The following is a 19,706-nucleotide window of genomic DNA, read 5'->3' as shown; positions in this document are numbered from 1 at the left end:
GGTGAGGCCTCATCTGGAGTACTGTGTCCAGTTTTGGGCCCCACACTACAAGAAGGATGTGGAAAAATTGGAAAGAGTCCAGAGGAGGGCAACAAAAATGATTAGGGGGCTGGAGCACATAATTTATGAGGAGAGGCTGAGGGAACTGGGATTATTTAGTCTGCGGAAGAGAAGAATGAGGGGGCATTTGATAGCTGCTTTCAACTACCTGAAAGGGGGTTCCAAAGAGGATGGATCTAAACTGTTCTCAGTGGTAGCAGATGACAGAACAAGGAGTAATGGTCTCAAGTTGCAGTGGGGAAGGTTTAGGTTGGATATTAGGAAAAACTTTTTTGCTAGGAGGGTGGTGAAGCACTGGAATGGGTTACCGAGGGAGGTGGTGGAATCTCCTTCCTTAGAGGTTTTTTAAGGTCAGGCTTGACAAAGCCCTGGCTGGGATGATTTAGTTGGGGATTGGTCCTGCGTTGAGCAGGGGGTTGGACTAGATGACCTCCTGAGGTCCCTTCCGACCTTGATATTCTATGATTCTATGATTCGAACAGTTTTACCTCAGAACTTTTTAATCCCGTGGTGTTGCTAGTTTATTATATATTTTTTGCTGGGAAAAATAAACACAATATAAATTGTTCATGACTTTACAAGAGTGAAATACCAATAAGCATTCAGGGCCGTCCAGAGGATTCAGGGGGCCTGGGACAAAGCGGGGGAGCTGTGGCGCCTGTACTCACCCGGCGGCGGTCCAGGTCTTTGGCGGCATTTCGGCGGCGGGGGGCCCTTCTGTTGCTCCGCATCTTCGGCAGCACTGAAGGGCCCCCCGCCGTCGAAATGCTGCCGAAGATCCAGACCGCCACCGGGCCAGGGCTTGTGGGGCCCGGGGCCTGGGGCAAATTGCCCCACTTGTCCCCTCCTCCCCCGGAGGCCCTGTAGGCATGTGTTATTTTAAATTTTCAACAGAGAGCTGGCAGCATTACACAATGATGTTATTTTGCAATGAAAATGACTAATATAAGGCCCCGTTCTTTAAACACATACATGAGTAATATCATTGACTTTATGGGACTACCTGCAAGACTAACTACTACTCACAGGAGTCAAGGTTTGCAGGACTGGATCCATATTTAAAAACACTGTAGTATTGCTGTGCTTTAATTTTCTACTGCAAAATCAACACAGGCTCCTTTCGTGAAGCATCTGTACCAACAGGATCTGTGCAGTGACTGATTGTTATATGGGAAAGCTGCCATACATTTTCAAATTAAAAATTGTGTCATACTGGTTTGTATTAATGTTCTTGAACCAATGAGCATTAACTAATTCACCAGTATTGGAAGTTCTAGCAAAGTCCTTATTACCAGTATGGTTTCTTTTTCAGTCTTAAAATAGTATTATTAGTCTTAACAATAGTATTATTTGTACAGCTTAATGGCAATTATCCTCTCATAGAAAATCAGTCTCCATTTTGAAATGATCATATTATTTCAATTAAGTTTTTTGTTTGCTTGTTAGTTTGTTTTTTTTGTTTAAAGAACTATATTTATTTCTTCCTAACATACTCATAAACTGACTATAGCTTTGAGACACTGCTCAGTCAGCATGAGAGAGTTTGTTACTTGCCTAAAAAAAAAAACCATGTCCTTAGGAACTAGAATTTATGTTGTCTTTTAATCTCAAAATACATGTACACATCCTTAAGTGAGTACAAACAAAGGCCTATCTACATACAAAAAAAGGGACCAACTAACCAAAGTATAAGCAGGGTAAATATTGCTTGGTCTAATCAAAATACCTGTGGTAAGCAACTCTATTTTAATAAAGTAAATTTTCCTAGTCTGGATAGACCCTAAAATGTAAGATCAGTTAAATGACTTTCAGTTGAGATTTGGTGTAAAAACCTTGACACTGAGGGATTATCTAGTGACAAAAATAAAATTAAATCCCATTGTTTAAAATCTTGGAGAAGGGTATGAAAATTTTAGAGCTAAGTGAATATTTAATGTAGCCAGGGGAAGTATTATAGTGTCCATTTTTCTTCTCCCTTTGTAAAAAAATAGTCTGTATAAAAGGACAACTTTTGCTAGTGAGATTTCAAAATCATGACTGTGATCCTGCAAACTCTGACTCCTGAGAGTAGTCTCACTGAAACCAGTGGGACTATTTGTGTAAGTGAGGGATGGGGCCTCAATATTTGTATCCCGTAGAGCTGTATTTCTTAGACACGCTTTATTGCCATTATTTTTTAAAGGCAATAGCATGCTTAGGGAAGTGAATTCATAGCATTTGTATCTGATATTCTCAGATTGTTAAAGGTATCATGTGCCTTGTTATGAATGTATTGTTTACATATACAGCAATATAGTTTAGGAACAAGGGAATTACCAGAACAGAACAGACAGTTTGTCCATCTACTCTGGTATTCTGTTTTCAGTGGTGATTAGCACCTACTCTGGATAGGAAGGTGAAATACCTTCTAAGGTCCTGTTCTTGTGAGTTGCTGAGTATCTCCTGTGAAGATACTCCCACTGAATTCCACTCCTATTCTTGTCTCAAGAGGCAGTCCCCACTTTTCAGAATTGGGCTCTTAAGTACATCCAGCCAGTGGCACCACATGCACTCAGTTACTACATTGATGAACACATTATGAATATCAATATCCATATCCTGATGCATGAGTTTCTAACAGTAGATATTTTGTATATGTGACTAATGCTACAGCTATTACACACATGACTACTGATTTAAACAAATGTGCTATCTCATTTAAGATGTATCATCAGTTATAAATCCTTCTTTAAAAGAGAGGTGAGGGGCAGGGAAAGTCGAACTTGTTGGCAAAAGCCCTGAAAAGGCACCAGAGCATTGCAAGCCTCTTCTTTGACATGGTGAGGCTCTTGCAAAATGAACAAATATGTTTAAAAAGTGGACAAATTAATCATAAAACATAATCCTACTAATTGTCAGAAGTCTCACACTATTTAAAGCCTGTAATCTGGCTTATTAAAGGACAAAGGAGACTTTAATGAAAATGTGAATTTCACAACCACTAATCACTCTGATTCCCGGTTCAAAATGTACAGTAGAATCTCAGAGTTATGAACACCAGTGTTACAAACTGATTGGTCAGTCACGCACCTCATTTGGAACCAGAAGTACGCAATCAAGCAGCAGCAGAGACACACAAAAAAAGCAAATACAGTACAGTACTGTGTTAAACATAACTTACTAAAAAGATAAAGGAAAAGTTTTAAAAAAGATTTAACAAGATAAAGAAACTGTTTCCATGTTCATTTCATTTAAATTAAGATAATTAAAAGCAGCATTTTTCTTCTGCTTAGTTAAGTTTCAAAGCACTATGAAGTCAATGTTCAATTGTAAACTTTTGAAAGAACAACCATAACATTTTGTCCAGAGTTACGAACATTTCAGAGTTACAAACAACCTCCATTCCCATGGTGTTCGTAACTCTGAGGTTCTACTGTATTTTATTCGCTTTTCGTAAGCCTTTCATGCCCCTAGCAAGAGTCTTAAATGTCATGTTGGGTTTGGTTTTCCTTATGACAATTTTTGTGAAGTCATATGGTATAACGTACCTTGTGTATAAAGGCTATCTGTATTATGTACACAGTATTACACTTTACCTGTAATATAATGAGACTAATTGGGCCCTTTTTATTAAATGTGGCCTTGATGACGCAATACCAGAACACATCTTCAGTCATAGAGCTTACACAAGTGAGACCTAAAGCATTATATAACAATCTAATATGAGGTATCATTGTATAAATACTGTATAAATACATTAACATCTTTGTTATATATATAAACAAATCATTAATACTGGTCAGTGATTAACAGAAAAGCCAGAAAAACAACATTTCTTATAAAACCTCAAAACATAGAACCAAAACATGTCAAGTCTCCACTGTGCTACAAAGCTCAAAAATGATGAATACAAGGAAAATCATAATCTGGGAAACTTTAGATGATTCAGGATAAATTACTCTAGCATATTGTCCATAACCTCAGTTTTATGATTCCTGATATAAATAACTTACAATGACAAATAAGAGTTTCAAGATTTCTTGATACACAAATAGTATCGGCAGTATTTTGTTCAATTATAAAACCAAAGTCCCTGCTTTTAATTACAAGTATTTATTTAAGCACTTTGGACTGAATTCGTCTCTGGTATTATCTCAATATTGATTTCAATTGATTTCAATATTCCAGTGACTTTAGTGGATTTTCACTAGGTATGAATCTAAATTCTTTTGTTAGTTTGATGAGTAATTTTTTCTATCACTTGTCTTTACTGTCCATCCACAATTCTAGTCTCTTCCGATGAAATTCACTTGTCAGTAGAAGACCCATGCAATCCCCTCCTGCTATAGAGACCTCAATTTTCCCCTTCTCATGTGAATGTGGGATGGAACAGTCACACAGAAGGGGCTCTGTTCTTCCTGGGCCTGATCCAAAGCCCACTGAAGTCAACAGACTCCCATTGACTTCAATGGGCCTTGGATCAAGCCCTCTGCACTGGGAAGATGGGCTACAGGCCAACTCTCAATGTGCCAGCAAACAAGATGTCTGTTTGGGGCCAGGTGAGGCAAGAAGGCATTGGATACATTCTTATTCACTTTACAGTATCTGGTAGGTGCTGATCGGGGGGGCAGCAGCCCAAAGACTACAATAAAGTCTGTCCTTAGGTTGATACAAGATAGATTTTGTTCCCACAACCATTACACAGGATACCAACCCCAAACCTGAGTACACATTCTTTATACAGGATTCGGGTGTTTCTCCCTGACAGAACTGTGTTAATCTCTTTGAGCCATCATTCACGCTGTGTCATTCAGATTCATGTATGGTACTTTTTTTTTTTCTTTAAATCTTTTAAAACATGGGATTTTGGAGAAAGCTTTTCCTAAGCTGTAAGAAATCAAGAGGATTGGCAATCAAGTGTCACTGGAAACTGTTGCTGGTAGCTGACTAAGTTCATTTACTATCCCTGTGGGGGGAAAAAAGACGGTAACGTGGACTCCAGTCCAAAACAAATATAAATTGGCAATTATTCAGATGTTTCCATATGAAGAAATTGTAGGCAGGGGACATATTCAGGAAAAAGCCTAAATATAGCATGCGTTAAGTGGTCCCTAATGAACTGCTAGGTTCCCTTCCATTCTGATTTTATTCTGAAATGTGAACTCAGGGGACACCCGCAGAGATATGAGATATGCAGCATGTTTCTCTTGGTGATGGATTTTACTGCAAGGGAACTGTGATGGAAATGTGAGAGCAAACAAGCCACCTCTAGCATGAAGTGAGAGTCAGTCAGTGATACAGGTGCTAAATGGCTTTCATATGCTTTTGTGTCATCAAAGATTATTTTGAGTTTATGAAAGTGCTATTTTTGGCCCAGCAACACCAGTGTAAAAAGGAGTATTCCGTGTTTCTCATAACAGGAAAGAGGCAAGCATAATCCAAAGGAAGTGTCCCCAGTTTAGCCATTTGGAAGTACTAAGCTAACAATGTATTTTACCTTTAAAGGGAGAAGACATTGACAATTGGAAAATCTTTATTTATAGGGTTTTTTTTTACCTGTTCCTAAACCAAGACCACAAACTTTTTTCTTTGGTTTTTTTTTTGGAGGGGAGTGACTTTTTCACTTTGATACTCTTTCTATCTTATTTTCTTAAGGGTCATGTAGATTTAATTCCATTTACTGAAATCTATATATTGTAAAAAATAGTCTGTTAGGAAACATATCTTACTGGCTTATTTGAAAGATTTTTCAGAATCATTGCCCATGTGTGTAAACAGTCCTTTTGGATGGTACACACTTATAAGTTGTAAAGATGTGTGCCTTACATTTGAGTTGGGTAGTTGTGAGGTATTGTGAGTAGGTGAGTCCTTTGCCACTCTGTCAACACAGCACACATACAGACAGAGTTAGCATTCAAATCTCACCCCTCTGGGATTTTCCTTTATTATTAACTTAAGGGCAACTAGCAACCTTTTGTCAAGCTGCCTTCTAAAATTGCTGTTTCTAGGGATTTTACCTGAAAGACCTCCTATTTGACCCCTTAATTCCTCTCAGAATAACATTTTATAGTACTTTATATATTAATCACTATATAGATATTAACTACTTGATTCTAACAACTTGTCTGTGAAGTAAGGAAGCATTCCCTTTTTGCCTAAAATCATACAATGAGCAAACCAGGATTAGAACCCAGAACTTCCTGACTTTTAATCCTGCACTTGGTCCAATGGACAATACTGTCTTTACTTAAAGGCTCTCTATTTTTTATCCTCCTGAGTTGGGATTAATTAGACTCACCTGGTCTGACTACCAGATGAGTCAGAAGAATAGCTCTTTATTTCCATGCAGGCTCCTAGAAGCTGACGCCTTTTCACAAGGACATCCTAGCTGACAGTATGGGTATCCAGATTGTTTCCTCTGTTTAGTTTTGTTCTTGTGACAATTCTCTGAACCCTTTCAACTGCTTGTCTACTCTATTGGATGAAATCATTTTTCTGCCACTTGTCTAAGCACTCTGAATGAAAATGAAACTCTGGAATGCTCATTATGAAAGGTGACAGAATATATTATTTTTAAAATATATTTATGTTTAGATGCAGCTGTGACTAATGTAACAATTTGTCTTCTTCAGCTATCAGGTTTGGGCGAATGCCACAAGCTGAGAAGGAGAAGCTCCTGGCAGAGATTTCCAGCGACATCGACCAGTTAAACCCAGAGTCGGCTGATCTTCGAGCCCTTGCCAAGAACTTGTATGACTCATACATAAAGTCCTTCCCTCTGACCAAAGCCAAGGCGAGGGCGATCTTGACAGGAAAAACGACAGACAAATCAGTTAGTTTTCTCTGTTTTTTTTTTAAGTAAATGATTTACCACATTGACAACACACTAAAAAAAAACCCAACCCTTTGCTGTTGGCAGTTACATATTTCAAGCTGTGTCTGAAACACAGGAAATGTTTTTAGATAGGATAAGTAAACATAATTTGAAAAATCTCCAAGTTCACCTAGTAAAATACTTGAAATCAGTACAAGAATTTGAAGGTCATCTTAACCTTCTTGTACTCCTCGATCCATTCTTCCTATTTCCCCTGTCCTCCACCATAGTTTATCTTACACATGATCTCTGTAATAGGTCTATCTGTTAGAGGATAGGCAGCAATATTATTGCAAGCATTCATACAGTAGTGTATTACCAGTACCAGCTGTGAACCCAAGATATGTTCTAAACCCATGTAGTTAAATTATGATAGTCATACCCTCCTTGGTTTCTGCTTCGTAAGTGTTGAATGATTCATGGAACCAGCACTGTCACCCACTCTCCCCAAGTATACTGCGTGTTCCTAAGATATAATGATGAGTTCCTGCATTTAAGTTAGTTATCTTGGTTAGTTCAGCATCCTGTGGTATCAGAACTTAAATTTTAAGGAAACACATTATAGGAAAATCTGTGTAAGTTAGCAATAAATGTATATGTATTTGTGGGTTCCCTTGAAAAATGCAACATGTAAAGATCTTTTTTTATTATACAGCAATATCTCTGTAAATCAGTATAAAAGTATGCATCTATGACATCCTATTAAACACAGTGGAGTTTTGTTTTATCATCATTCAACTACATGAGATAAAAAACTTTTCCAAAAATAACAGCTATTGGTGTTGATGTGTTTCCTTAGGCTGAGTATCAGGGAGTTTGTTAGTTAGGACCGCACTGAGGCCAATTGATTTGATTTTCTTTGATATTTTCTAAGGCAGGAAAGAATTTCACACTTTTTGATTGCTACTAAAGGCTTGTCTTCACTGCAAAGTTAACTCGAGTTATAATTCAAGTGATTCCCCAAACTCAAGTACCATCCACACACAAAAACCCTTCACTCAAGTGTGGCAGTGTTTTAACTCAATTTGGCTGGCCCCTCAAGAGGTATAGGCTAAAGCATAATTTGTCACTTGCTAACATGACTGTTCTGTAGTGTGGACTCAGGCTAGCTCCACTGTAATGCCCTAGTCCTCCAACATCTCCCTAAATGTGTCCAGGATAGACAACTTATCACACAGTTCACTGGGAAAGAATTCATAGAGCAGTTCAGCTTCCTGCAGAGCAAAGAACCATGGGATACTTCCCTAAGAATTTTTAGTGCCACATATGAATAAGTGTAGCACCAGTGCAGACATAGAAGCCCAACTGTTATTTTGCAACATGCCCACTCTCTCTCAAGCTAATCTAACTCAAAAGCAGTAACTTGAGTGTAGGTAACTTAACTCTGCAGTTAAGACATACCCTAAACTTGCAAAAGAGCCAGTGAGAACAGTTATAATCTGACCTGCCTTGGTATTAATATGCTTAGTAGAAATTTTGCTTCTATGCATGTATCTGATTTGGGAAGTGAACTGTTTTATGGATCAAACCCATAGAAATCAGTCAGGTATAGAATAATCATCAAAATGGGCATTGCCAGGTTGATCCTTACACTTTAAGAAGCTTTGCATGCATATTTTATGAATAATTATAAGCAATAGAGGTGTGTGAATCATTGACAACAAAATTAAGAGTCTCAAAGTTTGCCAAATTTTTGCACTGTAATGTGAATAAAAAATTAGTGCACTAAAGTGGGCCTATTATGAAACCAAAATATTTTCATTAAGAAAACACATGAAATAGTTACTTCATGTGGGTTTGCATCTAAACTTTAACAGCAGCCATTGATGTCTGCCGTGTGACGTGGGTATTACTTTTTCTCTCCCTGACCTACGTCACACAACTGAGATCGGAAAAAAAAGATAAGTCTTTTACCAAGACATTTGTGTGTCTCAACTTTCTTGCACAGATTACAGCATGTACAAAATATCAGGTGCATATGACTAAGTGAAATGATGTTAGCAAGAATTTCACTAACAATATTTTGCTGTTTTTTACAGCCCTAATAATATCACATTTCATTTACTGTATTTTCTTGCCATTGAGGTCTAATTAGCCAACTGCAGTGCCTCTAGAAGATAGGCTTACACATTGGAATATGGTAGAAAAGACGGAGGTGCTGCAGAATCTGTGTACAGCTGGTCTTTCCAACAGGATATCAGCATCTAGCAAGAAGAAAACAGTTGCTATGCTAGGGATATTCTGGTTCTGAATGGGGTACCATATGTACAGTGATTATCCCAGGCAGAGGTTGGAGGGGAGAATAGAAGTTGTGCATATAGTACATTTCTCCATGTGTATATGTGGTATTTAAGTCCTTTCATCCCAGCCCTGCTGCTTCACTCTGCCTTTCTTTCAGCTCCCTCTTAAGCTTCTCACTATGTTACAGTAAGCAGGAAAGCAGCTGGCAGAAGGAGCAATGAGAAAGGGAGGGAAAAGAACACCAGCAGTTCTAGACTGCTGCTCTTCAGGCATGAGAGTAGCCCATGTAGGTAGAGGACAATGCTGAAAGGAAAGCAGTTTTTTCCCCAACCTCTCTGTATCCTGAACAGAGGGCAGAGAAGCACAGTGGTAGTTTCTTTGTGTCTCATGTCCCATGCTTTAGCCGTGGCAGGAGAATTCAAATGGAAGGCAGGCCAGCCAATTTCTTTTCCTTGGAGAGAAAGTTCTGACCTGAGAAACTCCACCACTTGTAGCAGTGCAATTTTTTTTTAAATTAGGAAATAGAGCAGTTTTCCTGATAGCATTTGCTCTCATCCCATATGTGCCACTGTATTAATCAACAATGGATAAGGATGTTGTCCAGATCTTTCTGCTAAAATAACCAGTAGTGAAACATTTAACAGTATCAGCATTTAAACTGTTAGGTTTCAGAGTCACCACCTCATTGAGAAAAAGTGGCAGTTCAGATCTTTCTTAAACCCTGATTCTTATCACTGTTTTAAACTCAGTGCAGTTACTCCTAATTCACACACCAGAGTATCTGAGATCAGAAATAAATTATTGAAGCTATTATTTATATCTCTCTGGAGACTCTGTCAAAGACTACTGCGTTGGTCCTCAATAGGATTATCAAACCTCCAGGATTGTCCTGGACTCTCCAGGAATTAAAGATTAATCTTTAATTAAAGATTATGTCATATGATGAAACCTCCAGAAATACATCCAACCAAAATTGGCAACCCTAGTCCACAACTAGAAGGCTTTCTTCCTGAGCAGTAGGGCTAGGAACTATTTTTCAGGGACTGCTTAAATCCTACATAATTGAACAGTGTAAAATGTTGGGGACCAAAGATCTCTTCCTAGTTGCTAATTAGCATTGCCCCCTATTTATAAAGGATGTTGAGAGCCTTATTTAATACATAATTGTTTGTTTATTAACAATAAGAGAGAGAGAGATGATTGTTTTGTATAAGAGTTCAGATCTCACTGCTCATATGTTTGTGGTAGAATTAATTAGCTGACTCAAGGGCAAGAGCGGTCTGCTGGGTTGTAGTAGCTAACATCCAAGCCATCAGAGCAGGATCAAACTTAATTATATTGTTTTTTGTCTTTTAATGTATACTGCTGATTTTCCAAATTCTTGCCTCATAAAAGGAATCTTTAAATATATTTTTTAAAACTGGTCTCATTCTTCCATGTTAAACTCTGTAAACCAGATTCTGACCTTATTTATGCTATTGTATGAAACAGAGTTTGAGTCTAAATTGTGTGAGTTTATGTACTAAGAATGCCACCAGCTATTCTCACATACTTAAACTGATGCAATTAGAGTTAATATTAAACCAAGCAACTGTCTGCTTTATCTAATGCGTTCATGCTGTTTGGACATCTAAACAGCATTGACTGAGGCTCTGATCCTGCAAACACTTATGCACACAAATAATTTTATGTATATGAGTAGTCACACTCAGATCAATAGTAATACTCACTGGCATAATGTTATTCACATAAAACTGTTGGTAGGATCGAGACCTAAACACCCAGCATGCCCTGGGCCCAGTGTAAAGTTTGGGCAGGAGTTTTTAGGGGTGAACTCTTCTTCATTTGTTCCAAATTTGTAGTAGGACAGCACATTCACAATTTTCATTCTGAGAAATACTCCAAAGCTGTGTGAGATCTGAATGAACTATACTGCTATGCTTTGTTGGGTGGTTAATTAATAACTGTCTGGACTTTGGAAGTGACATGGTAATACCTGAATGTTATGCTGATGCAATGCTCATGCAATGTATATAGCGTACCATCACATGATGTTCTATTTAAACCAATCACCAGGCTAGAGTCTGCCATAAAACAATACATAAACAGACAAACCCCTATATAATTGCTACCACTTTTCAGGCCATGTTTACATACCACTGGAAGAGTGGATGCACTCAGTCAGTAAATAATGATTAAAACTTTTATATTATTTGTACTGTAATGGACTTTGTGCTATGGAACATCAAACTGTTTACTATGGGCACAGTTTAAATTTATACCTTTTTTAATTGCAGTAGCATCTGCGTCACCTGAAAATGATTGGATATGCTAAGGTAGTATGTGGATTCTAAAATTACTAAGTAACAAGTCCTCTTCTGGAATGTACAGCGCTCACCAGCCATGGCAAAATGAGCTTCAGGTTACAGAGTTCATTTGAGCCTTTAAATTGCATTTTTTTCTTGGCTATTGTCAACTCTTTTTGTTTTTCATTCTGTAATATGAGTGGGCTGAGCCTCACTGAAGTATTATTATCAGCATAGCAGAACAGTAAGCAGAGAACAGCTGTTATCCATGATAGGGCTAGCTCAGTGATTTGAGCATTAGCCTACTAAACCCAGAGTTGTGAGTTCAATCCTTGAGGGGGCCATTTAGGGATCTGGGGCAAAAATCTGTCAGGGACAGTACTTGGTCCTGCTGTGAAGGCAGGGGACTGGACTCAATAACCTTTCAAGGTTCCGTCCAGCTCTATGAAATATGTATGTCTCCTTATAATAAATTATGCTTTTTCTCAAATTTGGTGCTAGAGGAGCAACTAGGAATCTCAGACTATCAGGGTTGAAAGGGACCTCAGCCCCCTGCTCAAAGGGGGGCTAATCCCCAGACAGATTATTGCCCCAGATCCCTAAATGGGCCCCTCAAGGATTGAGCTCACAATGCTGACTTTAGCAGGCTAATGCTCAAACCACTGAGCTATAACCTCCCCCAGGAACTGACCCAGTAGTAATGAAAGTAGATGTTTAGTAAGCTACACTTGTGGAGTCATTATTCCATCCAGTTATTTATATGAAAAATATTCTGCTGTTGCCAGGACTGGAAGAATGTGCACTAAGCCTTGAGACATATATATCCTTTTCCTACTATGTGCTTTCACACATCTTGAAATTTGAAAGATAGTGTCATAGTACTGTAGGCAAACAATTAGCAATGTATCTTACATTGTCTTGTATTTTGACTGAAACAAATGGCCTGTTGCTAGGTTTGCCAGATGGTCACTTTCATAATGGCACAACCAGTTTCATTTTAGGCCTTGTCTGCATAAGAAAATTGTGCTAATTTAACTAAATTGGTTTAAAAACTGATTTAATTAAATTGGTGCAACCCTCTTATGTGGATACTTTTGTTTCAGTTTTAAGGCCTGGTCTACACTGCGGCGGGGAGGGGGCTCGATGTAAGATATGCAACTTCAGCTACAGGAATAGCGTAGCTGAAGTTGACATATCTTATTTCGACTTATCTCCCATCCTCACGGCGCAGGATCGACGGCCATGGCTCCCCCTTCGACTCCGCTTCTGCCGCTCGCCCTGGTGGAGTTCCGGAGTCGACGGGAATGAAACGCGATATATCGATTCCCGATAGATTGATCGCTGCCTGCCAATCCGGCGGGTAGTCTGGACGTACCCTAAGAGTGCCTCATATCAGTTTAGCTTAACTAGGCTTCTAAACTGATTTAATTAAATTGAAACAATGGTCTTATGCAGACAAACTTTTACAAGTGGATTGTATGAGCAGGGACCCAATCTACTACTACTATCTTTGAAATTGCTTTTAAGTCTCTGCAGCCAGACTACAAGAAGTTAAGTCTTTAAGAATCAGTGCCCACAGAAAATAACTTGTTGCATTTGGAAGATAAAGATATTTGTTGTAGTAATGATAGGAATTATGTAACCAGATGGGATGCTTTGTGTGCTCATTCACATACCTGTACCCAGAATTTTCAGGCATCTTACTTTTATTTCGTAGCAGGAACCTAAGATCCAAGAACAAAGCAAACAGGTATGATGGTCTTTTAGGTAGGTACCTAAAAGAGAGCAATGTAAATTATTTTGCAGGAGTGGCATTGCAAAGAGATTAAAATCTTCATTTTGTAAGCATTGTCAAAGAATAGCAGGATTTTCTTGTGCTGACTTTAAATATCAAAAAAGACTAGTCAAAGACAGTAACAAATACATTCCTCAGAAAGACTGCACAGTTCCCAAGACTGATTTCTAAAGGTCTGGTTCCAAGTAAAATACAAAGGTATTAAAAGGTTTTACCACCAGACTTTTGTATATTCTTTGTATATTTTAGGGTGATCTGGATTGCTTGTTAACCAGGGTACAACCAGACAATATGCATTTTAATATAGTTAAATGTAAATGCATACATGTAGAAACAAAGAATGTAGGCCATACTTAAAGGATGGGGGGCATAGTGAATAATCAGTTCAACATGAGCTCCCAGTGTAACACTGTGATCAAAATAGCTAACGCAATCCTTGGATGCATAAACAGGGGAATCTCACATACGAGTAGAGAGGTTATTTTACCTCTGTATTTGACACTGATGCAACCCCTGCTGGAATACCGTGTCCAGTTCTAGCGTCCTCAGTTCAAGAAGGATGTTAATAAATTGGAGAGGGTTCAAAAAAGAGCCACAGGAATGATTAAAGGGTGAGAAAACATGCCTTATAGCAGGAGTAGGCAACCTATGGCACGGGTGCCGAAGGCGGCACGTGAGCTGATTTTCAGTGGCACTCACACTGCCTGGGTCCTGGCCACAGATCTGGGGGGCTCTGCATTTTAATTTAATTTTAAATGAAGCTTCTTAAACATTTTAAAAACCTTATTTACTTTACATACAACAATAGTTTAGTTATATATTATGATTTATAGAAAGAGACCTTCTAAAAATGTTAAAATGTATTACTGGCACGCGAAACCTTAAATTAGAGTGAATAAATGAAGATTCGGCACAGCACTTCTGAAAGGTTGTTGATCCCTGCCTTATAGTGATAGATTCAAGGAGCTCAATCTATTTAGCTTAACAAAGAAAAGGTTATGGAGTGACTTGATTACAGTCTATAAGTATCTATATGAGGAACAAATATTTTAATAATGAGCTCTTCAATCTAGCAGAGAAAAGTATACCATACTGGAAATTGAACCTCGACAAATTCAGACTGGAAATAAACTGTACATTTTTAACAGTGAGGGGTATTTAACCACTGGATTCTCAATCAATGGCAATTTTCTAATCAAGATTGGATGTTTTTTTCTAAAAGATATGCTCTTTTGGGAAATTATTTCGGGGAAGTTCTATGGCCTGTGTTAAACAGGAGGTCAGGCTGATTCCTTCTGGCCTTGGAATCTCTGACCTATGAATTTTGTATGTCTGGTGCCAAAGGGCAAATTGAAGACTTAAACAGAAATGTTGGTATATGTAGAATTGAGGCAGAAAAGTAAATGCCAAATAGAAATATGTAGCACCTTGTGGTTATTTATTATTTTAGTTTGCTTGAATAAGAAGGGGATCAAACATTCACAGCTACATACATAGGTCACAGTTTGAAGAAATATTTCTGCAGCTGGAACACAATAGAGTGGTACTAAAGATAGCTGATATCTTACAAATTGTAGCTCTCCCTTATCCACATCTCCTTCTCCCCTCTCAAATGTAACTTTGTGGTTTTCCACCCAACTTCACAATTAAACAATTAAAATGGTATGTTTCTTAGAAGCAGAACATGATCCAATTGTTGGCGTATGTTTAAATTACTTTTTTGGGAGCCAGCAACATAGGGCCTGATCCAGTGCTCATTGAAGTCAATGGGTTGAATACATGAAGGCTAAAAGGCATGTTAGAAATTATACCTCCCATGTTTCTTACTTCAGTTGAGGTGAATAACAGATAATTACTTATGTGTGGGAAAATGGAGGGAAGACAGAGTGAATTGTCGGGGGAAAAAACAAATATTACCAAATGATTTGGGAGGATGTGTTCTTTGTTTTTCCCAAATAAACTAATACAATCCTGAGTAAATGATGCATGTACTTTATTTAAATAATTTGGCCCCAAGGATAGAGATACCTAACATAAATTCATAGTATTCACTTGTCCGCTTCTTTTAACAGTTCTTGTCATTGGGCCTCACATCTGTTTATTCCAAAAAAGATTGTTTCCAGATCACAGAAAAATAATTTTGCTGGCATTACTTTTGCTAATTTGTTTTCAAATTGACTTATTCTAGTTGGGTATTTTTAACAGGCAGACTCATTGTTGTGACCTGAATTCACTTTATTCTAGTTTACTTCTTTGCATCAAGGACTTTTTTTCCTCATTAACAAGTTACTTGAGTTTAAAAAACTCTTAAGTCCTTTAATATATCAGTGTAACAGAAGATGCCATTTACAAGATAGTCAAGGTAAAACAGTTTTGATTATTTGTAACACTATGACTTGGATTTAAAAATAAGCATAACAGCATATGAAGTAATATAAATGTGAACATATTGTGTCTATCTATAGAAAAAGTATTGTACCAATATAACTACAAATTAAACATTTAAGGGTAATATATTATTGGATGTAAACTATTAAAATACATGTTAAAGAGATAATATTCTTTTATTAACAAACCTTCTGAACTTTGAATTCTTATAATAAAACACTTGTGAAATTAAGAGAGGACAAAAACATTAATAGACACTTTTTAGGAGTGAAAATCAGTTCTGTATTTTAAAATAAATTGCTTTCCTTGATTTATTTAAAAAATTACCCTCTCCAAATCCCAAAACTCCAGGAAGTGGGTTCCCAGTAAGTGTAGGAAATCTGTAGCAATTACTTGGCCTTTCTGCAAACCATTTTTAATGCTGGAAGAAAGTTTGCTTCAGTGGATTTATCTGAATTTTAACCCAAAAGCAAAACTATTAGGTATATTGATGTGTATTTACACATCCCATGTCAACTTCCATGGGTTTTTAACAATGGTTTATGCCTTTATAGTCTTTCAGTAGGATAATGTATGTAGGAAGGACACATGAAACTCAATCCCATTTTTACTTTTATTTTTAGCCATTCGTTATTTACGACATGAACTCCTTAATGATGGGTGAAGATCAGATCAATTGCAAACATGTGACACCCCTGCAGGAGCAGAACAAAGAGGTGGCAATTCGCATCTTCCAGCGGTGTCAATTTCGCTCAGTGGAGGCAGTGCAGGAGATCACAGAATTTGCCAAAAGCATTCCCGGCTTTGTGAACCTTGACCTGAATGACCAAGTAACTCTCCTGAAATACGGTGTCCACGAGATCATCTATACATTGCTGGCCTCACTGATGAATAAAGATGGAGTTCTCATATCCGATGGACAAGGATTCATGACGCGGGAGTTTCTGAAGAGCCTGAGAAAACCTTTTTGTGACTTTATGGAGCCCAAATTTGAGTTTGCTGTGAAGTTCAATGCACTGGAACTAGATGATAGTGACCTGGCAATATTTATAGCTGTCATTATACTCAGTGGAGGTAAGTACTGCTTTATTTAATACACAGTTTTATATAATAGACTTGCTACTTTTAACTCCTGTGAAAACAGGACAAGGGATCACTACTAAGAGATCAGGAGTATTTGTGGCACCTTAAAGACTAACAAATTTATTTTAGCATGAGCTTTCGTGAGCTGCAGATAAATTTGTTAGTCTTTAAGGTGCCACAAATACTCCTGTTCTTTTTGCGGATACAGACTAACACGGCTGCTACTCTGAAACCTACTAAGAGATCGAGACCAGATGGCTTAAATGTAGCCTTTGATCAGCTCTCTACTGACTTGATATTCCTTGTCTTCCTTCAGTTATTCCTTCAAACTGCCAGTGTGAATGTGCTGTTGTTACTGATTGAGCTGGACATGCCTGCTGAGTCAGCAGTATTTTTCATCTTAAAAAAATTAAATCAGAACTGTCTTACTTAAAACAGGAAGGGTGGGAATCTTACTGGCAAAACCATTTAAAAGTCACTCTACTGTAGTAAGAATTCTTTTACACCTACAATTAGCTTGCGCAGCCTCTTAATTTTATATTAATAGCTTGGATTCAGTAAGAATTTCAAATGGATAAGTACTCAGCATTTGACTCTCAGGAATGTAAGGTTATTTGAATTCGGTCAATGATATTGACCCACATAGGGTTTTGTTTACCTTAAAAAGAAAAAAAAATGAATGAGTTACTCAAGAAAGTGAGAGCCTATTAAGAGTAGGAAAAAAACATGCCCTCATGGTCTGCTCAACCTTTTCCATGCTGGTAGGCTAATAGCAATGTCTATGCTTTGTGGACAGAATGGGTACAGAAGTTAAGGCATCAATGTGTGTGCAATGTCTTCAACTTTCTGCCAAAGAGGACAGTGAATTTTCACTCTTCTTTAGAAGAAGCAATTGGTATCGCCTGCCTTTTTCTAATTCTGTCACATCTCTGGTATTCTGTGGATCAGTTTTCAGGCAGCTCTCCAAAGCAGCACTCTTTCCATAGAAAACCAGATACATCAAGCCTACACCGTAGGCCAGAGTCAGCTCTTCTATGCTGGTGCAGCCCCATTGACTTCAGTGGTGTTGTACAACTGTAACCCAAATGAGAATTTGGCCCAGCTGGCCTGTATACTTATTCTCAGTTCTGCACCACAGATGTCATGGCAGACCTGTGCATGTTTCTGAATTCAGGTCTGCAACAAAGCAAAGCAGAGTGCTTTTTTACTGAATTATCTTTAAACATAAACACCATATGCTAACCTACAAAAATCAAACATTTTGTTTGGAGTCTGTTGTTATGTATGATATACCATACATCACGTTTAAATTAATGTAAAATTACTTTCTGGCATTCTGGGAAAATATCACAACATGTTCTATTAGACTAGCTGAATCCACTTCAAACAAGTACAGTTCTTCTCAGAAGACCTTTGCTTGAGCAAGACTTTCAAACAAATGGATCCCTGAGGACTTTGAATTAATTCAATAAAGCAGAATATGATATGAGTACATTTTTGGTTGGCGGGGGGGCAGGGGGAATGGAATTATACACGCTTAAAAAGACACTCCAGAAAGTGAGCCAATAAAGTCTGAGTTTTCTGATATTACAGAAAAGTTAACAGATGAGAAACAGGCCTTTAAAAGCTCTCTCGTTTCTAATTGAAAAAAGGGAACTCTCAATCTGTAGCTGCAAAACTGGGTCTGTTAAATTTCAGTGGTGTTTGTTTTGCATTAGAGGGAACAAGTATGAGGTAAGTCATCTTACGTTTTGGCTCCCAGGAGGATAATAACCCACTAAGAAATGTTAACTTCCGTGAACCAGATTAATCAACCAATAATAATTTTTCTTATATGAATAATCTGAAAACCGAGATTCATGAACCACTTTTAGAATTTAATTAATTAGTTTTAATTAGTTCAGAATCTCATCCAGTCACTGTACATACAAATCCTATAGTTTTCTGATATGAAAACAGATGTCTGAAGGAGATATCCTTCTACCTGCTTTCAAGACTTTTAAAATAAGAAAGACGATGTTTTGAAAAAGCTCATACCTTATCTAAGACAATGACATCTCTCTTCCTACTTGGGGATGTCCTCTAGTCTATAGAGTCAAATTGTACATATAACAAACTAATTTTTATAATCTGTGTTCCGGCTGTAGTTTATATTAATATGTTCTGTGGGAGTACATGAAGAACAGTGGTAATTTAATACAGACAGGTCCGACAAAGTATGGAAGTGAAACCCTGCTCTTTTGGATGCTCTTGCTGATGTTTTCAGTGGGAAGTTAGCCTACCAAAATATTGAAGAATCAGGCCAGTGTCACCTGAAATTATGAGTTCTAAAACCACTACACCTTTATTAAGAGGCCACTGACTCAAAGAATACTGTAATGTTAAAACCACCTCAAAAAGTCTTTTGGGTATATGTTGCAATACCATAGAAAGGGGGAAAAAAACCTAGTGACTGCTCACAGAAACTTACAAAAACACTCCAGCCAAATGCTTTGCTTCTGTATAAGTGATTCTGTCATTGCCTAGGGAAGTAATGTTGGATACACTGTCTCCTTAAGTGGTACCTTTTACACTGTTTAAAGAGAAGAAGAAAGAAAAGAAGAGCTGGAGATATTTCTAGCTGAAACATTACACAGGAAAAATTTCTGTTTGTGAAATGAAATCATTTGGAATTTATCACAGTTTCTCTAAAACTTATAAATTGATTGAGACTGAAACAGTAGCATTTATGGCCTATTTTACAAGGCAAAAGCCCCACATCAAAATGACAGAGAGAAGCGACAAATTAACCATAATGGCAACAAATTAAAAATAATTGCACCTCCACAGTCACCCACTTGAGTTCTAGCTGAGCCATTCAAAGCACAGTGGGCCGGCTCATTCAGTTTCAATCACTTCAAATGTTGCACTGTGCTCATTATTATAATGCTAAACAGCTGTTCTTAATGTGCCTTTGTACATTTTGCTTAAAAAGAATACT

At 37.7% G+C, this 19,706-nt stretch overlaps 1 protein-coding gene across 2 annotated transcripts in view; it reads left to right on the top strand.

Annotated features, from left to right (window-relative positions):
* PPARG (peroxisome proliferator activated receptor gamma) overlaps positions 1-19,706 on the top strand; it is a 111,280-nt gene that overhangs the window by 78,102 nt on the left and 13,472 nt on the right. For both annotated transcript variants that reach the window (XM_045023286.1, XM_045023285.1), the window contains 2 exons: positions 6,672-6,871; positions 16,267-16,717. In XM_045023286.1, coding sequence (XP_044879221.1) covers positions 6,672-6,871; positions 16,267-16,717 — 651 coding nt within the window. The remainder of the gene's footprint in view (positions 1-6,671; positions 6,872-16,266; positions 16,718-19,706) is intronic.

Source organism: Mauremys mutica, chromosome 7, assembly GCF_020497125.1.
Source record: "Mauremys mutica isolate MM-2020 ecotype Southern chromosome 7, ASM2049712v1, whole genome shotgun sequence".
Classification (NCBI taxonomy): domain Eukaryota; kingdom Metazoa; phylum Chordata; order Testudines; family Geoemydidae; genus Mauremys; species Mauremys mutica.
This window is presented reverse-complemented; position numbering and strand designations above follow the sequence as displayed.